This window comes from Calypte anna, chromosome 3 (assembly GCF_003957555.1).
Source record: "Calypte anna isolate BGI_N300 chromosome 3, bCalAnn1_v1.p, whole genome shotgun sequence".
Lineage (NCBI taxonomy): Eukaryota > Metazoa > Chordata > Aves > Apodiformes > Trochilidae > Calypte > Calypte anna.
Window position 1 is genome coordinate 37,023,913 of NC_044246.1, and position 19,368 is coordinate 37,043,280.

Consider the following 19,368-nt stretch of genomic DNA (forward strand, 5'->3'; position numbering starts at 1 on the left):
GCTGGCAGGTGCCTGTGTGTCTGGGAGACCCGTACCCGCTGCCTCTGCGGCAGGGACAGAAGAGCCGCTGCCCCGGGGAGGGGCGCTGAGCTCCGGTGGGTGGGGAGCAGTGGAAAGCCCCTGTCTCGGAGGAAGGCCCACAGATGAGGATACAGGGAACTGGGGGACGGTGTGCACACCCCGAGGCAGGTACACACCGGGGGATGTGAGGCTGCTCCTTGCTGCAGGAGGAAAGTTGGCCGCGCAGCCACGCAGAGCTGCTTCTCCTGCCTCCCTCCGCCTGCCTGCCTGCTTGTTCCCTCCCTCCCTCCCTTCCTCCCTCCCTTGCCCCCTCCTTCTCTTCCTCCTTCTCCTCCTCTTCCCGGCTAGTTGAACGCACAGTGCAGCCAGGCGGTGCAGGCGGCGCCCTGCCCGGCTCCGCTCCCCCGCCGCCGCCCCCGCCGCCGGGATGCTGCCGGGAGCCGCGACCGGGCGCTGAGCCGCCGCCGGCCCGGGCAGCCGCACCTCTCCTCCTGCAGCCCCCGGCGGGAGCATCGCGCTGCGGGTCACCTTGCAGGGAGGTGAGTGACCCCACTCCCCCCGCGCCCCTCATCATCTCTTGTCCGGGAAGCCATGCACCAAATTCCAGCCCATCCTCCGGAGCGAGGCCGTCGTGCACGAAGCGGGGGCGAGGGACACCGCGGCTCCCTCAGCTGCCGCGGTGGAGAGTCTCCGGTGGGATCCCCGCGGAGCGCAGGGGCTGGGGCTCGTTCCCAGGCCGGGTCGGCTGGGATCCTGCCCCACCAGGCAGCAGGGGCCGCCCGCAGCGGTGCTTCCCCGGTGCCCTGCCGAGAGCCGGAATTAGCATGACCGGTCTTGCACGGGGGGTGCTTTTCCAGTGCCATGGCAAGGTTTGGGCTGGGAGAACTGGAAGAGAAACTGCGGGGGGAGGGGGGGTGTCCTTCTTTTTCCTTCATTTCCCCAGTGCCTTCAGCTCACTATGGCAGAGGATTTTTCCCTCCCAGCACTCGGCCACCTCTCCAGTCCAGGACAGCCTCTGCTCCGGGAGGGGAGAGATGCACTGGAGGAGGTTGGGGGTAGGGGCTGAGCACAGAACCATGACAGCTCCGGGACAGAGCTTGAGATGGGGGCAGGCGGCAGGCAGGCTGGGCTCCGTGCAGCCACAGCTGCCCTCGCCTTTCACCACCCTGCTCTAAAGGCGCTTTTTTTTTCCATCCTTTAGTTCGCGGGAAGCGACGGCTAAGTTGGAGAGAGGGATAGTTAAGGCGAGGAGACCGTCGTGGTCTCTGCTACTCAGTAGCAGAGAGAGGTGACCTTGGATAAGTCCCCCATGCCTTCCTGGGTCACTAAAGCAAGGCACAAGGGTTCAATGAGAAGCCTTCTGTAGGAGGAGGCTGGCACGTATGTTGAGACCTTTCTGGAACTGGGACTGCAGGAGTGCAAGCCTTCCTGGAACAGGACTGGTAGTGCTCACTGGTCCAACGCTGGAGGAGGAGAGGTGCAAGGGTCTCTATGCAGAACTGAGGGTGGTGGTGGGTTTTCTGCCCCCCAAAAAACAGGGAGCTACCTAGTGGCAGGAGTTGCTCCGGGGACAATCTGTTGAACTGTGTGCAGAATAACTGGAGGAGAAGGCTGCAGCCTCAGCGTGTAAGGATGGAGAAAGAAGCAAAAAAAAGAGATCTAAACTTTCTAGGGAGATTAAATATTTAAATCACAAATGATTAGACAGTAATCCCTTGTAAACAAGGCATTAACAACAATTAAAAGATGCTTTGATATTCTTAAACCCGAGAAGAGAGTTAACTGGCATTTACAGGGGGATTATTGTGTATTATAAAATGCAGTCAGAGCAGAGAATGTATTTTTCTACATTCATCCATTTAAATGACCTGCTGTTAATTATAGTTAATGAGCTATTATCTCCAAAATAGATGCATTTAGATGCTCTTCGTTTTAGTTTCAAATTACCTTGCTCCAAAGAATAATCCATTTCTAATTTTACTGACCAAGGTGACATTTTATTGACAGTTTGGTACTACAGGTCATGACAGGGCATACCTAGGATGAATGCATTTGTAGGAATTAAATGAAGTTTCCTTTTATTAGGTGAATGAGCAGACGTCTCAAACCACTGGTACCATGCACTCTGGAATAAATCTCAGATGCATAGGAAGGCTCTTCGTTATACAAATGCAGATGTAATGCAGTACTGGTGTATATAGGCACTGAACACATTTAACTGATGCTTTGTGGATTTAAAATGCTTTTGCTTCTGAGAATAGTATTAGAGAAAAGGTGCAGTATAGTTGGATGCCTTTTATTGTCTTTACTATAAATTAATACCTGCAGACAATAATTATTACTTCTCTCCAGGAGAGTTTTTAATACTGTCTATGTGGTTATTGAGATTGCAGATTATATTCTGGGCTTCCAGTTTTTGTTTTCTTCACTTTTAAGACTTGACTTTTAGCAGGTTATTGTTTGTACAAAGCCACTGTACAAAGTTGGACCAAAAATAGAAAAGAACTGAAGAGATTTAAACAAGAGGAAAATGCTGTCCATGTTCAGTGACTTTGCTTTGACAACTGTGAATGAGTAGTGTGCGTGTGTGTGTGTGTGGAGAGTATGTATCTGCTCGTGTTTGAATACACATGCTCTGGCTATTAAATCAAGTGTTTCTGAATACCCTTTCTCTAGTAAAAGTTGGAGACTGCTTTTAGAAGTCAGCACAAAAAAACGCTCCTCGGCATTAAATATTTGTGGTCCTGAGGATTCAGGTGGCAGTGGTCCAACTTACACCACCTAAGAATAATTAAAAAAAAAGTTGTGCATTGAGTTTGGTGTCACAATATTGGAAGAGTGACAAAATCTGGCTGTTTTCATTGCACTATCCAAGACTGCAGTACATGAGAGATATGAGTCCATGCATGCCTTTAGCACTCCCTATTTTATACATAGCATCCCTGTAGATGAGTAGCTGTGTATAAGTATCTATATAAAACCTGAATGCGTAAAGTTCCCTCATTAACTGTTCATCAGAATCTGTGCTGTCAAGTATTTCTGTCCTTAAGCTCTGAGATTTTAATTCACTGAGGCACAAGAAGAATGAACTGTTTACATCAAGTTGTCATAACCTGAGCAGAGGTTTAATGGTGTTTATGTGCTTTGATTGATCAGATCCCTTAAAATCCTCAGAGAGAATCAAGATCTCTGAAATGGTGCTATCATGGCATATATGGAATATCATGGCATAATCAAATAGTTCAGCTCCTTGATGTGGACCTGCTCATTATAGGTCCCTTGAGGCATGTAGCTTGGCTTCAGATCCTGCAGGACAGATATGTTCACCCTACTTCTTCAGGACATCTCCCACAGCAGCTCCCTGCTATGAGCAGTGGCAGATCCAGTCCTCTCCCAGTGCCTGGTGTCCTCATGCCACCCACCCACCTTCCAGCTGCTATTCTTGTACTCTCTACAGCAAAATGATCTCCCTTCTCCCCACTGCATGTGGCTTGAAAGATCATAGAGGCAATGCTGAACTGAAATGCTGCTAACCAAACCCCTGTGCCTCCCATACAGAAATCTAGCTCGTAAATCCCAGAAAAAAAGAGGTTGTCAGATTTTTCTTCAGGGTCTGGCAATGCCCAGAGTCTCGTGGGCTCCATTATTCATTCAACTCTGGTTTCTGCAAGAAGGGATGAGTATTGGGTTAAGAAAGGCCTGTAAAGGTCAATCTATGCCCACTGATGTTAGTGTTCAGCGTTTCCCTGCCTGTCCTATCTTCCTCCAGCTACCAGTGTTGCTATGGCTAAATCACTTATTCTGTAAAGCATTTGTCCCATAGGGTATTCCTGGCTCTGCAATTGTTTTAGAGCCTGATGAAGCAATGTTGATTTTATTGCCCCAGCAGTGGCTGTTTAATCTAATCATTCTCACCCTGATGAACTGGCACCAGCAATTTTACAGTATCATAGAAGCATTTTTTCTAGCAAAGTGACTTACAAACCTGGGGTGTTTTGGTTGGGACAGGAGATACAGAAATCTTCATTTTGCACCAGGTCTGCACTATTAGGCTGTTTTCCTGTTCTGTCCTCTCTTTATTTATCATTCCATCTTCAAGGGTATCTTAAATCGTAGCCTAGAGCGTAGCATTGGTGTGTTACATGCAGAACAAGTGTGAGGCAGGTTCCTGCATGCAATGTGGAAATGAGTAGAGCCAGGTGAACAGAGTATATGCAAAGACCAGTCTCTGACTGATCAGAAATGAGGTGTGACTTAGTAGGACCATTCCTGGAGCCACATCTGGGTGTTTCTGTCTGTGGGCCAGCCTGTTTACAAACACAGTGCACTGGGGATTTTAGGTGGAAGGGAAGCAGTGGAGTCAGCTTGCAGACAGACCAAGAGTGCCAGGTGATGCTTTGATGTTGATACTCCTAGGTGATCCTCAAGGTGTTCATTTAGGTGCGCTGTTGTTTGCAGTAGGAACTTCACTTTGCTGTGCCTTTTGCTACAGGGAAGAGCATCAGGTGGCTGCTTAGAGGCTGGGGCAATCTGTTGCAGCACCAGGCATCACTGAAATTAGGTGTAGGGGTTTTTTTGGTGGTAACTCAGTCCCTTCCTGACAACTTAATCTTAGATTGACTCTCCAGTACTCTGTGGCATAGGAACCAAGAGAAATGAGCCATCGCATCTTTCCATCTAAGAATGCAGCTTGTCTAAACAAGTGAATACACAGTGAAACAAGCAGTTCAGCTGTGTATAAGTTGTTACTCTGCAAAGCATGAGTAACATGGGAAGTAAGCCCCAAACTTGGCTAGGAGTGATTTTTGCTTCATGAAGAAGGTCTGTGGGACTCACTTTGGATGAAACTTTTCTTGGTGAGGGCACTCTGAATGATTAAGGATGCAATTATACACCCCAGAGAACAGCTGTATTCATTTGGTTCAAAAGTGGAAGGCAGCACAATTTTCTGCTCTTTGAGTTCGCAAACACATCTTTCAGCCTGGCCACACTGATGAAGGTAATGACCTGAGCTCTTTCATTATGTGTGGTTATTATGTCATGAAGGTCAGTTTTCTTGTGCTGGACATAATCAGAGTGTTTTAACAGAACAGCTTTTTGGGACAGGTGGAAGGAAAAGAAATGTCAGCTTGGCCTTACATCTTTTAAAACAAGTATCAGTCCTTATGATGCTACTTGCCCAGTTTGAAATGGATGTGGGGAGCTCAGAGGGATATCATGAGGCTGGTGCATTTGGGGTTGTCAAATGGTCCTATTCTGTGATCTTGGGGACCCCCGGAACGCAGTTCTGCAGAAGACCTGGTGACACAAGCAAGTGCAAAGGTAACCTTTGCTCTGTGTGAGACCAGGTAGCCAGGCTCAGAGCAGAGGATACATCTGTGCAGCCAGAAGAGAAGGTGAAGGTGTGAGACAAGTGTGTGTTGGGCATGTAGGCAAAGGCTTTGCCTATGGGGAGAGACAGAGTTAGGATAGGATACAGCTGTTTTTTAGGTACACCCTGAGATCACCAGCAAATTCATAGCATTCGAGTCTCCAAACACAGTTAGGTAGCTGATAGTATCTTTCCAACACTGATCTTTCTCTGACTGAACTGATGAAATGAATTTCTTGCTTAAAAAGCCACAGAGTCTTATTTTTTACCACTTTCCCTTTCCCCCAAAATTGCCATAAGTTGCGCAAACAGCAAGGTGTTTTTATACTGGTCCCTCCCACAGCAGCCAAGGTTATTTGCATTAAGGCAGGTAAATCAGGTCAGGTTTTTTGCTAGCTGGAAAGTACAGGTTTTTTAGCAAATGAAAAAAGTTGTGTGTTTGGACTGAACTCAACAAAGAGCTGAGGCTGTCACAGTTAGTCAAGAAGGAGGATTGCTAGAAAAACCTGAACGTGTAATTTTTTTACTGAAGGCAAATTGAACTTAAAGCTAGGTTGTTCAATTAAAAATAAATAAATGAAACAGTACATTTCATTTTGGCTCAAGTAAGATGCTTCCATCTGCTAAAAAGGAAATATTTTGTTGCAGAGATAATTCTGTGTTTTAGGTCAACACAAGGTAATTCCTCCTTTCTCCCTCTCCGTTCTTTGGTTAAGCTACTGAATCAAGCAATCAATTATTCAGGCAGATCTAATATGCATATGGTAATTGTTTCCACATTTAAATACACCTCTGGATAGGCAATCAAGAGACCTGTATTTTATTTCCTGCTCTGGTACTATGACCTTAGGCGTTCACTGTATTCTGAGGCAGGACATTATTTTGGGACAGGACAGGCTCATGTCTCTCAGTGGATTTGATGCATATTGGTAATACTACAATAGCATGGAGGTCACTTTACTTCCACTGTTAGAAATTAAACATTTAGCTATTACCATTGCTTGCATTTCTAATTCTCCCAGTGTGAGTTAGTTGCATTGCCTTACGAAACTCCCTGCAGTTTACTTAATAGGTCAAAAGGAATTTTAGCTGCTGAAATAGCAGCGTTCCCTGAAAACAAGACCTATTTTAATGAGCTCAGCTAAATCAAAGAAGAAAAATGCAAGTGGAAAAGGGGGTTTTTTCTTCCCTTTCCTTGAATATTTCACTTTGTAATCAATTCTGGTGGTGCATACATTGCCTGTGATTTCTCTCAAGTAAAAGATCCGTATACATTGCTGCAATTTCTAGATGTTTGGAATACCTTAAACCATGTTGAAACCTGCAGCTCTCACCATTTGTCTTGTCTGCTCTTCAGGAAAGATTTCTCCTGTCTGCTTTCTGTGTGCTGGCAGTGGGGGAACCAGTATCAAATGCAGCAGTACTTTGTTGAATCTGGTAGTTTTGACGCTGCTTCAGTTTATTCTGAAGTAGCATGGCCCTGAGAAAGGATAGTTATTGTCTCTCCTTGCCCTGCTGGCATTAGATTTAGATGCATTAAATGATATAGCCAGCACTGAGGAGCTGGCATAAGGGTGTGGGAGGAGTGAATGTCTTGTTGGGAGCATGGGAGACAGGTTGGAATTTGTTCAGAGCAGAGAGCTTTGGATCACAGGGTAATGCAAGTTTAAGGAACCTCATGCTCAAAAAAATGTCAGCCTGGTTACGCCGGGCTGTTCGGAGTTTCATCCAGTTGGGTCTTAGAAACCTCTAACTGGACAACCTCCCTAGGCAACTTTTTTCAATGCATGACTGTTTTCATGGGGAAGAGATTTCCCCTGATATTCAAGACCCTCACATAGAGGCACATGAGCTCTTTGAGCTCTTCTGGCTGATGTTCTGCAAGATCTGCAGGGAATGGCAGCAGATACAGCCATAAACTTTGATAGCAAACAGGGACTCTGCCTTCAGACTCACTATGGCTTGTCTTCATCCCTGCCAGTAAGGCAGGCCTTTGGGCTGGCCATGTCAGGTCTGCCTGGATTAATGCCTTTCTTATCCGTTGTGAGGAAAGGGCTGGGGCTTTTCCACTGTAGTCTAGTATTCCAGAGGTAACTGAATAGTTGCTTGTGCACACAGGGCTTCTGGTCCCTGGCAGGGATCTCCAGCAGGCTGAAACACGCTGATGCTGTGCTAGAGCTGTGCAAAGGGCAGAAGGCAGCAGGACAACAGCATCCTGCCAGGTCATAGGGGACCAAAGGAGTTTTTGGGATGGTGAGCAGTACCAAAGCTGCCTTCTGCTCCTTGTCTCCCAGAGCCCCAGGCATAGCATTTAGCTGTTCTCTCCTTGTCCTCTTTACAACTTGCATTTCTCAGTCTCACACCCTTTTTTTAATTAGTTTGTCAGCCACTGTCATCATAGCAGGAGTCTGCAGAACACCCAGCAGAGCATAGCTCTCATTGCAGCTCCTGTAGCTGGGCTCTGCTGTAACACAACTGATAGCTTAATAAACCTCAGCACTGCAGACTGAGTTGGCAGTGGTTGCAGCTTTTTGTTAAAATAAAAAACAGAAAGAGAAATTCAAGAAATTGGAAAGAATGATGGTTATAATAATTATTGGTTTCACTTTTAATACCAGATACCTGGGTAGAAATTTCTAATCCCTGAGGTAGAAATTAGATTGCATTTTGATCTGCTATTTGTCAATAGCTTGAAGTTGGTTGTCACTTCTGGTTCCAGCCTCAAGTCTGAAAATGCAGAATTATTTCTGGTTATCCTGACTAGCAGTGAATGATTTGTGGGGAGAAATTCAAACTGTGCAAAGATAAATGAAACCTGAATCAAACCAGTTAAATTAACTCTGCATCTTGGAGCAGACTGAACAGCTCTCTTATTTAAAGGGTCCTGATGACTTTCAATTTCTCGGCAGCATCATTCTGAAACCTCTCTGGGGTCTTAGGTAATGAGAATGGCTCTTTTTCCTTTTAAGTGTCAGCTCCCTGCGGGGAAGGTATCCTTTGGCTGCCTCAGGTGGTCAGTCAGAGGTTATCTGCTCAGTTGCACTGCCATCTGGGATCCTCTGGGCTGCAGTTTGACATGGAAACTGGGGCAATCTTAATTTTAGGATGTGCTTGTAAGCCTGGCCCAGGTTGGGACCATGTCTTATTGAAAGGATAGTGACTGAATCCACCTCCAAGGTTTCATTTGCAGGCAGGACGCAAGCCCTGAGCTGTTTGCTTAAGCACTTGCCTTTTGTGTCTAAGTGTTACTCATGACCATGTGTCCCTGTTCATAGCTCCTCCATCTGAACTTGAGGGGCTCATTTCACCAGTTTCACTCATCTGAAGGTTAATATTAAGCTGAAAGGGTCTCCCTTGTATTTTATAAGGGTACTGTTACTCTGAAAGGGAGACCAAACCCACTGGTCTTGTGCGCCTTGGTTAACTGCAGTTAATTTCTCCCAAGGAACATGCTTAGATGTCTGAAATAGCTGAAATGAAGTTCAACTTTTGAGTCTTACCCTCCCACCAACACTAAGGCAATAGGAGGTTACAAAGGCCATGCACATCTGATTTAACTTCCTTCAGTCTGTGGTTTGGAAGAGAAAAGCCCTGGGGAGGTTTCTCTTATCCATGAGGATGTGAAATTTCATTTGTGGCTGACAGCACTCTTAATCCTGCCTTTTTATTGATGAAGAAGCTCTGGGTACCTCAACTGTTTCTCAGTTTCCCTAGACAGCAATTGACCTTGCTTCAGCTATGCATCAAATGCACTGGCAATCAAGGTGCTATTGATTTAAAGCATTAGGCCAGCCACTCAGGAATTTAACTTGAAAAAGAAAAATCAATGCCACATTATTATTATTATTGTTATTATTATTATTATCATTATTATTATTATTGTTGTTGTTGTTATTTCTATTAAGGTATTATAATGAAAAGGCATAAGAGTCTTGGTAGGTCAGTGCCATTAAGCACTACACTTGCAGGGCCAAGAACATTAAGATAGGCTCTGGTAAGGTAGCCAGCGAGTTACAGATGGAAATGACTCTAGGGTTAAACAATTTTCTTTGATTGCATGCTGCCATCTGCATCTCTCTTTGCTGACCTTCCCTGAGGCATGCAAACTGCAGTGCTGTGTGGGACTCTAGAGAGGACACCTTGAGCAATGCATTAGCCCTGTTACTGGAGGAGCTCTGTGTGGGAAGGGGATATTCCTTGTCTTGTCCTGGCCTCATTTCAAATGCTTTCTTCCCTCCCTCCTCCATCCCAGGGGGGATGGAGGGTATCACTCAGAATCTACAAGACTGGTTTGTAAGACTGGTTTAAATGCATAACAGGTAGGCACCAGCCAGATTGCTGCTTAGATCCACGGTAGGATGGAGCAACACCACAAGCTCCCTCATGTCTAGTAAATGAAACCTACCAGGATCCATCCTGTCAGCTGCAGGCTGAATGGTCCAACATCAAATGTGTCTATGCTTTTTATCTCTTGCCTGACAAAATGAGGAGCTTCTGAGGAGCATGCATGGCACTTAGTTACTGCAGCATAGGTATTGTCTGGGAGAGGGCCTAGTGACATTCTGAAATACTTCTGGGTCTCAGGTCACTTAGGCATTTTATCACATGTTTTTTCCTGTGGCTTCTGCTTAATTTTCTCATTTTGTTCCTATGAGAAGAACTGAAGAATGGTCTTAATTTCCCATGATTTTGGAGAGTCCCCATGAAAATCAGCTTTAAAGAGGTGGGAGGGTCCCTTCCTCATAATCTATAGCCAAGTGTCACCTGGATGACAGGTGAATGAAGAGACAACCTGAAGGGAATCAGATAGCACAGCTCAAAAGCATGAGATAAAACTGCTTTATATTAGCATTTTCCTGAGTGCTGCTCAAGCAAGACAAACCCCTTTGTTGGAATGGTGTGACTTCATGGAGGTGTAAGTCCTGACCCAAGCTTTGCTGCAGACATTGAGGCAATGACCAGCTATTGACCTTTCCATCCATTTTTCTTTGAGGACATCTGTGTGATTTGAGCATCTTCTTCCAATTTTTACTACACTGTGATGTATTTTGTCTCGCTATCTCAGTTTGCTTGGACAAATGGCTAGGCTAAGAATTCTTCTGAGATGGTGTACAGTTTTGGGGGAAGTCTCTTAGACTTAAGTGAGGTTAATGGTTGGTGTCAAATGTTGGGACAAAGCAAAGTCTCCTGACAACTTACTCTTCAGTTACTGAGTTTTTCTGAGCTTCTGCCTTTGGTGTTGTACTTCTGTTTTGTTTCTTTGGGAGAGGAGAGATGAAGAAGCAGAAAGTTTGTGGGCAAGCTGTTGGAGACGCAGAATCATCTACTAAGAGTGTTCCAACTGTGCTTGTTGCTGGGTCCTATCCTTCCTCTGAAGCCTTCTAAACTACAAAGCTGGGTTAGTTTAGCAAGCCCACAGGAGGTTTGCCACCTTTCCAGCACTCTGGAATTGGACTCATGCCACAAGCACCAGTCCTAAGGCAGATGTGCAACACATTAGCCTCCTCACCCACTCACATCTCCTGAATTTCACTTGTTTGCTCCACAAGTAGCTCCCCCTCACACCAATATATCTGAGCCGACACAGGCTGATGTTACCCTGCCAGCAACAGGAAGAGGACATGGTCCTCTGTTCGTTTAGCACAGGCCTGGCTGCATATGGAAATGAGTTTTCCTTGGAAAGGCAGGGCACCTCCTTTCAGTCTTATCTGCTGCAAAGGGATTGAGGGCTTTAGGCATAATCCTTTGGTGAAACTGAGTCCAAGCTAACCTGCAAATTGTCAGCAGGTTCCCCAGGTTTGGAGCTGTGACCTGTGTTGTGAATAATTCCACAGGATCCCCGGTATTGTATTTTCACTTGTATTACTTTCCTGGTGGTTTACCTAGGACAATCACTGAACAATTTGATATCACAATAAAGTGGCTTTCCTACATGCTAAACTGAGTGCTGTGAATGCAAACACTGCAGCACACTTAGTTAAGCCCTCTTGTATGCTACACAAGTTTCTTGCCTCATTTGTAGTGAAAAAACAGAAGATCTGTAAAACAGCTTTGAGGAATGGCTTAAATATCTCTTGCAAGCCAAATGAGAGACTGCAGGTGTGTGGAGTACAATTAGGCTTTCACTAACCATTGCTCTGCTAGAGGATCTCTGCTATAAAAAGGAAATAGAAAACATCAAATAAAAATAATGCATATGTATGTGTGACTGTATGTGCAATTCTTGTTTTCCTCTAGGCAGCACACTGAGGATAGGTAATCCTACCTTAAGCATTTGGCCTCAGAGGATCTAATATGAAGCTCTTTAAGCCTGGAACATTTCTGTGATTTCTATGGTCAGGCCCAGAAACAAAACCCCAAGCTCATTGTTGCTGTGGCAGGTGCATCCATAATTGAAAAACCTTTTCCTTTGACTGCACCTGAGCAGAACTGATACCCTGGTGAGAAAACATTTGGGCTGAAAAAAGGTACTTTCAGTTTTCAGAGCTGTCCCTTTGATTTCTCACACCTTAATGTAGCCCACGTGAAACAGAGCAAGGCTGATGGTCTGGTGAGATGGGGCAGCTGTTGTTCCTGTGCGAGAGGAACCAGCTCTTGGGTCTCAAGCAACTATGCCTCCATGTCTTCCTGGTGAGTCCTTCCATCCTTCCTGGGATGGAAATGCTGACAAGCCCCATGACAACCCTTTAATGTCATCATGTGGCAGCCTTGGAGGCATCAGAAGTAGGCCTTCCAAAGAAATGAATGGGATTTGAGACACTGTCCAGAGGAGTTTTAATTCCTCTGGGTCAGATCCACTCTTATCTTCAGGTGGTGTTTTTTTCAGTTGATTTGAAGAGCACTGTCTGCTTCTTTTTTCCTACAACTCAGTTTTCAAAGAGTAGTAGGCACTTGCCAGGGGTGAAAGGTGGCTGTGGAGATTGACAGCTGAACACATGAGCTGCCTTCCCTTCATAATTGTGGATTTCTGAGAAATGAAAATTGTTCTTTTATCTTGGTGTCTTTTCCTCACTTCTCTTATTAGAGCATTTAGAGGAAAGGGACATGATTCCCAGAATGACAGTGGCATACCTATGGGTGGAAGGAGGAGGCATCATAGTCCTTCTCTGAAGGGTCCCACAATTACTGAGGCATCACAGGCAGTCCACTCTACACACTGTCATCTGCTCCTGTTCACCCCATGGATCTGGGGTGGGTTTTTTTGCCCCTCAGAATGGGAATATATCTGGAGAGCTAGCGCAGGGTGTGTACATATGTGGGGCTGCATTTCCTCATGAGGTGTTACCACAGACAAGCTGATTTGGGTGCTTTGGTATGTAATTCATTGCCTATATTCTCACCTTGGTGTCTGTTTCCTTTCTCCATCAGGAAAATGGGAGCCACTGCCCCAGTGTGACCTGCCTCTGAGGTACAACACAATAAAGACGACCCGTCCCACTCCCTCAGACACCTCCCAGTATGGATGGCTTGGTTGAGCAGAACAGTGTGGTAATGCACAGTAAGATAGCTGAAGCTGGGAAAAGAAATGGTTTAATTAATACAAGGAACTTAGTGACAGAGAGCCGAGATGGTCTGGTTTCTGTGTACCCAGCCCCCCAGTACCAGAGCCACCGAGCAGGGAGCCTTTCCTCTCCCAGCTGCCTGGAGAATGGCAGGAATGACCCTGTCCAGCAGCTCCTGGACCCCAACATGCTGCAACAGACGGTGGAGTCTCACTACCGGCCCAACATCATCCTCTACTCAGAGAATGTTCTGCGCTCGTGGGGTGAGAGCATTGGCTCAGAATGCTGTGAAACCACCTTCATCGAGGACCGATCTCCTGCCAAAGACAGCCTGGAGTACCCAGACAGCAAGTTTATTGATCTCTCAGCAGATGACATTAAGATTCATACACTCTCCTACGATGTGGAGGAAGAGGAGGATTTCCAGGAGCTAGAGGTCAGATGTCATGTGGGATATGTGGGGAAGGCTGGGACGCAAGGGCATATTTGGGGTTAAGTGTTCAGTCTCCAAGAGCTGGTCCGCATGGGATCACCTTCTTTGGAAGCTGCTCTGCATGGGATCAGCGGCTTTAGAAGCTGCTCTGCATGGCATCATCTGTGTTGCTCTCTCCTCTCGCCAGGACAGTGAGCAGTCACTTACCTTTATTTGATGGGTAAATCCTGGCTCTGTAGATATTAATGGTAAAATTCTCACTGGCCCTAATGGGCATTAGCATTTCCTTCTTGCCTCTGAGTGGGCAGGTCAGAAACTGAAGATGACTCACGTTCTTAAATGCTGATGAGGATCAGGAGCATCTGTCACACATCCATGGAGCTTTTCTTCTTCTTCATCATCTCTTATTTTTTCCTGACTTGAGCAGGGCATAAAGCAGATTGCTTTGCATACTGGATCAAAGCATAAAATCTTTCTGTCTCTGAATGAAAACAAACCCAAAAGTCTTTGGGTTTCATGCTGCAATGAATCCAGTGTCTCTGAAATAAAAGATTTTTCTCTGATGGAGTGGAACACTTCATTAGATCCCAAGTGAAATGTTTTCTTTTAGGTTCCTGTGCTTCATTGATTGCTCACAGTAAAGTAGGATACATTTTGTTCTCCAAATGGTGCATACTCTGGAAATCAACATTCTGCTTTCTTAAATGAAGCAGGTTTTTTTACTTTTAAAAATATTTTTGGTTTTGGATGAAACCAGCTGCCCAAGTGCAGTACAGATTTGTGTTCACTAGTGCATGTGGGGTGGAGGGAGTGCATAATGCTGCTGGTCTGAAAACTTTCTCCAGCACTGGACACAGAATCCTAACTTAGCAAAGACTGTTTGGCTGGCTGGAGCAAAGGCATAGCTTCAACTTGAGTGTCCAAAATGAGATCAAGAGATGATTTTCTTGTGTTTCTCTACTGCAGGATTTTTCTCCACTGAGACCTACCAAGTCCTGCAACTTCTATTTTCACCTCCTGTAATAACAGTGTTCCACCCTGTGATCAGCACGGGGGCAACCCAACAAGAGCCTGACTTCTCTTTTATTCACTTTTCTCTTACTATTGATAACGTAGGGAGAGAGAGGTGTTTTTCCCTGTGTGTGCTAGTAATGCTGTATTCAATGCCTCCACAGTAAGACAAAAAGTTTCTCTCTGAGGCATGTGAGGGTGTTAGCTCAAATCACACCCTTCTACAGCATGTCAAAATTGGCTGTGGGAAGTCTCATTTTCTTAATCAAAACAAAATCCCTAAGTGCTGCCTTTTTGCCCCAATTTCTCTCACTCAGTAGTGATGCAAGTGACTGCAGCAGGCATCTAATTGCCTAATGCTGTTATTGACACAACTGCCGTAAGGTACAGGCAGAAAAATAAATGTCCCTCTTGTCAGTCCAAATCCAGCCAGATTATCTTTAGACAGCTGTTGGAGGAAAGGCTTAAAAAGACCAGGAAAATATTCGGGAAAAGAAGAAAATGTTTTATATTGTAAACATTTTGCCTATTCTTGGTGGGATTTTTAAGGTTCCTTTACAATGTTGGGCCCTTGATCAGGATGTCTCTTCAAAGTGTTATGGCAGAAGCTTGATCAACTTTTCATAGAGAACGTGTGTTTCTAGAAAACCACTTGTAAAACTTAAGGTCTGGGTGGAGTGACTTACCCCCTCCCCAGATCTCCAGGGGAGAAATGAAAGAATCTGGGCAAATTTTGGTATCAAGCTGGGACAGTATGTGCATCATTTTCCCTGGTTTATCCTTGTTTCTGTCCTGTTTCACTGGACTGTAGCCTGCTGAGATCAAATTAAGCCCTTATATGGGAAATCTGCACCTGATCACAAATTCCCAGCCTCACTGAAACCTCCTGGGTGCTGCTGTGCTAAGAAACAGAAAGGTATATGGACAGCCATCCTTACCTACACATATAGAATGCTTGGAGAAGGAAGACATTCACAAAATGCACCCATATGCATCTTGGTCTGTTCTGTGCTGGGTTTTCTTCTTAACCAAGAGAATGGACAAAGGGAGGAGAAAATGAGGGATAAGGTCCAGGAAAAGACCTGCATGATTAGAAACGCATGCATTGCTCATATTGTTAGAGGCCTCTGCTTCCAGGCCATTATCAATTTCTATTGCTGTTTTATTTGGCCAACCTTTTGCAGTGCTGTGAATTCACACTCCTCCATGAAGCAGACCCAAATGACCAGCCTGCTGAATAGCTGAACTTAGCACCACAGATCTCAGCGTGGGAAGTAACTGGCAGCACCCCCAAAGACCCAGATTCTGTAGATACATCTAGGAATGAAGAAATATGGGGAGGAGAGATACATTTGTGTGAAAAATAAGGGTTTAAAATTGCAGTTTATTGTTTTGTTGAGTGTATCTTTCAGTTTAATAATGTTTGTTTGTCAGTTTGTTGAGGCAGTTTGTTGTATCATGTTGTTTTGGGGTGTATTTGTAAGTGTACTTTAAGGAAGAAAAGCCAGAACAGGAGGAGGGGCCGACTGCAGGGGCCCGCGAAACAGGGACTTAACGTGTAACCGTTCCCCTCGGCAACAGAGCAAAGCCCGCGAAGCAAGAACCAGTGCTGGGAGAGCCCGCGGGATGGGAACCAATGATAAACTGATGGGAGACTGAGGGGAAGGGCTTTATGAAAAGAATAAAGGGCCAGCTTCACCTTATTGAAGGTGGGAGCCGGTGGTGGGACTGCGGCTCCCCGGTCGCCGTGCTGTAGCACGCTGTTTTACTTCTATCTCTCTCAATAAAAAGTTTTTAAACATGTCAACGTTTTTGACAATTTGACAGCATGAAGCCAGCAAAAAAGGTGAAGTCTATCCCACGAGAAAGCTTTTTTCCCCCCCATTAATAACTGACAAGAAGCAAATTATTTTTTTAAACTTTATATTAGGCCTGAAGTGGGGTAGAAAAGGAGCAGGAGTTTAAAGGAGAATAGTGAGGGAGGATGATACAGCAGAGATGAAAGGTTCTCCTTCTCCTCTGTGAGAGCCTTGAAGGATTTGATTCTGCCATTGAGGATTCATGGCACGTTACTGAGGATGTTGCCTCATTGACTGTCATGACACAGTTCATCGAGGGACATAGTAGAAAAGCAGATCAGGGCTCAGTTCTTGTAAGGCTTTTTTTTGTCATACATGCTTTGGCACTTCTTTCTGGAAAAAAAACTCTTAAAAGTATTCAATGCTTTTGCAAACATTAGCAAAGAGGTGAACTTTGTGCACAAGAGCTGTTGTCTCTTGAAAACTGGAGGCTACCACCTGCTCTTCATGTGTCAGCACAAGGCTAACAGTATTCCTAACTTAGCCACCTCAGTAAAAATCCTCCTGAGAGACAGAACAAGCCTGGGATTGTGAGTTACTTCTTTTCTGGCCTTACCCGTTTCTCTTTTGCATCGCCTGTGTTGTTGCAAAGCACCTGTCTGGGTATTTTTTGGGACCAGGTATTTAGTTTCTTAAAAGTGCAGAAACACCTAACTCACCCCTTTGTAGTCCATGGATCCATGGACTCCTACAAGTGGTTCAGGAGTCCATGGACACATGCTGAGAACAGCTTTAATGGACACTACAGGTAAGTGTGTTTCTGTCAGGATTTCATTTTTGAAGAAAGTTGGGCTCTTGGTAAACAGGCTGTTGTTTTCCTGCAGAAAATTTCACCACAGAGAAAGTATCTGAAAAGCACCAGTTATTTCAACTGATAGTAATTTGGTTTTGGTTTGAAGAGCTGACCCAGATGGGTTGCTGGGGTTGCTGCTCTGTTACTCTTCAGGATGGGTCTATCCAGCTCACCAGTGTCTCTGACAAGTTGCCTAACCAGAGGCACCTTCTTCCCTCTCCAAGCCTCGTGACTCTGAAGAATCAGGGAGATCTTGCAGAGGAGCAGGAGGCATCTAAACAGAGGTCATGTGCATCATTACAACAACATGGCCAAGTTTAACTTACTTTTTTGGGGACCGGTGTTTTTTTGTTTGTTTGTTGTTTAGTTTGGGTTTTTTTTTCTTTCCTAGCAGCGTTTCTCAGGGCCTGATAAAAGGTTACTCAAACTGCTGTGAAAATCATAATTGTCCAGAAATGGGAAACCATTTCTGAAACAGCTCTCATTAGCATATACAGCCCCACTTCACTCCAGCAATCAATCACCGGGCATGAAAGCAGAAGGCTGCACACTCTGTCAAAACTTTAAGCTTTGCTTTTTGTTGCTCATCCTTGAGATAAAATGATTCCCTGTTTAGGTATATCTGGAATGCTTATAAATATCTTATGAGTTCTTTACGCCACAACTAATGGATAGATAACTTGTCAAATGTTGCAGCAGTGAAATACTATGAACTGGTAGCTGAAATGTCCTCCTGTTGGACTTCATGTGTAAATCCAGTGTCATCTTTTATCCAGAAACATAATTTTTCATATTACACTACTACTAGTTTTCCTCCTAACCCCTAGATAAATGGCTTATTTAGAGGAACCTAAGCTATTGATGGCAGCAAATTGCATTATTCATATGTGTCGCATAAAAGAATACATCTGAGCTCTCTCTTAAAACCCTTTTTCCTTTTTTCCCCGCAATGTCTGAAACAGTCTCTGAAAAGGAAATAAATAGAATGCTCTGAGGATTGAAGGAAGAAAGGAAATGTAGCACTTTTCAAGCTAAATGTTCTCTTTTTTTTTTTTTTTTTTTTTTTCCCCTACAAACTGCTGGATGCTGTTTGAAACTCATCCCTTTAACATGAGCTTAGCAATGTAGAGGCAGGACTCTTAAACGATGTCCTGGGCCATCTAACCCCTTTTCTCAGCATTCCCAAACACCTACTACTTCTATCTCTTCCACAATGTGAAGAGAAGGCCCTGGAGGGGATTTATTCCATGCAGCCCCATGACATGTGCCATTTCTCTCCATGTGGCCAGCTTCTATAGGCTTAGAGGGTCCTGCACTGTACTTAAAAAATCTGAGCTCCTGTGTCCTGAGTCTCCTCTGGGAGGAGGTAACCAGAAATCACATTTGGATACCCCCCCAGGGAGCTGAGCGTGATAGGCTTACCCTTCCAGAGAGCTCTGCAGCTTGGGTAAAGGGTCAGCCTACTGAAGACATGGGAGGCAGTTGAATGGATGACATCTGAGGCAGGTCTTGAATGCTTTAGGTACTTTCTTTTGTGGCCATTTTCCCTTAGGATCTTGCATCTCATTTTCACTAATGAATTCCATGGTCATCACAGCTTTCTTAAGAGGTGGGAAAATGGTATTTTCTCCATTCTGCACCTTGGGGAGCTGAAGAAAATGCTGCAGTAAATGTCTTGCCTCACTTAAGGATGAGTTGAGGATCTGGGAATGTCATTTTGGTCTCCTTTGTCATGTGGCACATCCTCAGAGGAACACAGGAACATGGGAAAGATTAAAACATTTGGGCTCTTATTTCTAGAAACACCAAGATCCATCCAGGTTTGTGGACTGTGTTAATTTCTTCTGGGTACTCAGTTGGCATGCCAGAGGAGAACTCTGGAAGGACTGCACAAAGCTCCCTGGCAAAATGGTGGCAGAGGTATTTCAATGTAGATAAGTGGAAACTAATACATTTATATGTATATAAAAATCTAATCCATGCAAACTCAATGCTGAGCTACATCTCAGGAAAAAGACAGTGGAGAAATCAGTGCTATGAAGTCCCTCATAACAGAGCAAGCCAATAAGTCAAGAAAATGTTTGATATCTTGAAGAACAGTTTTGAGAACAAGACAGAGTGCTGGCAGCATTTTTTTCCTGTATTGAAGTTCAGTGCAGACCACTTTCTTAAATAGGGTGGGCAATTGCTGTCCACATTTCTTAAGGACATAGTAGAGATGGAAAAGAGCAAAGAAAATTATTAAGATGAAGTATCAGTCTCCTTACAAGGAGCAGTGAAAAAGGTTGGGACTCTTAGTTTTTAGAGAAGGCCAAGGGCTCTATCAGCCAGTTGCACAAGGTCATGAAGGGGAAGAATGAAGTGGATGTAGTTTGCCA

At 44.8% G+C, this 19,368-nt stretch overlaps 1 protein-coding gene across 1 annotated transcript in view; it reads left to right on the plus strand.

Annotated features, from left to right (window-relative positions):
* Positions 1-484: 484 nt before the first annotated feature.
* Positions 485-19,368, plus strand: part of SYNDIG1 (synapse differentiation inducing 1) — a 74,199-nt gene continuing 55,315 nt past the window's right edge. Inside the window, exons 1-2 of the mRNA XM_008504989.2 lie at positions 485-560; positions 12,761-13,330. Of these exons, the coding sequence (XP_008503211.1) occupies positions 12,851-13,330 (480 nt within the window). The 5' untranslated portion in view covers positions 485-560; positions 12,761-12,850. The remainder of the gene's footprint in view (positions 561-12,760; positions 13,331-19,368) is intronic.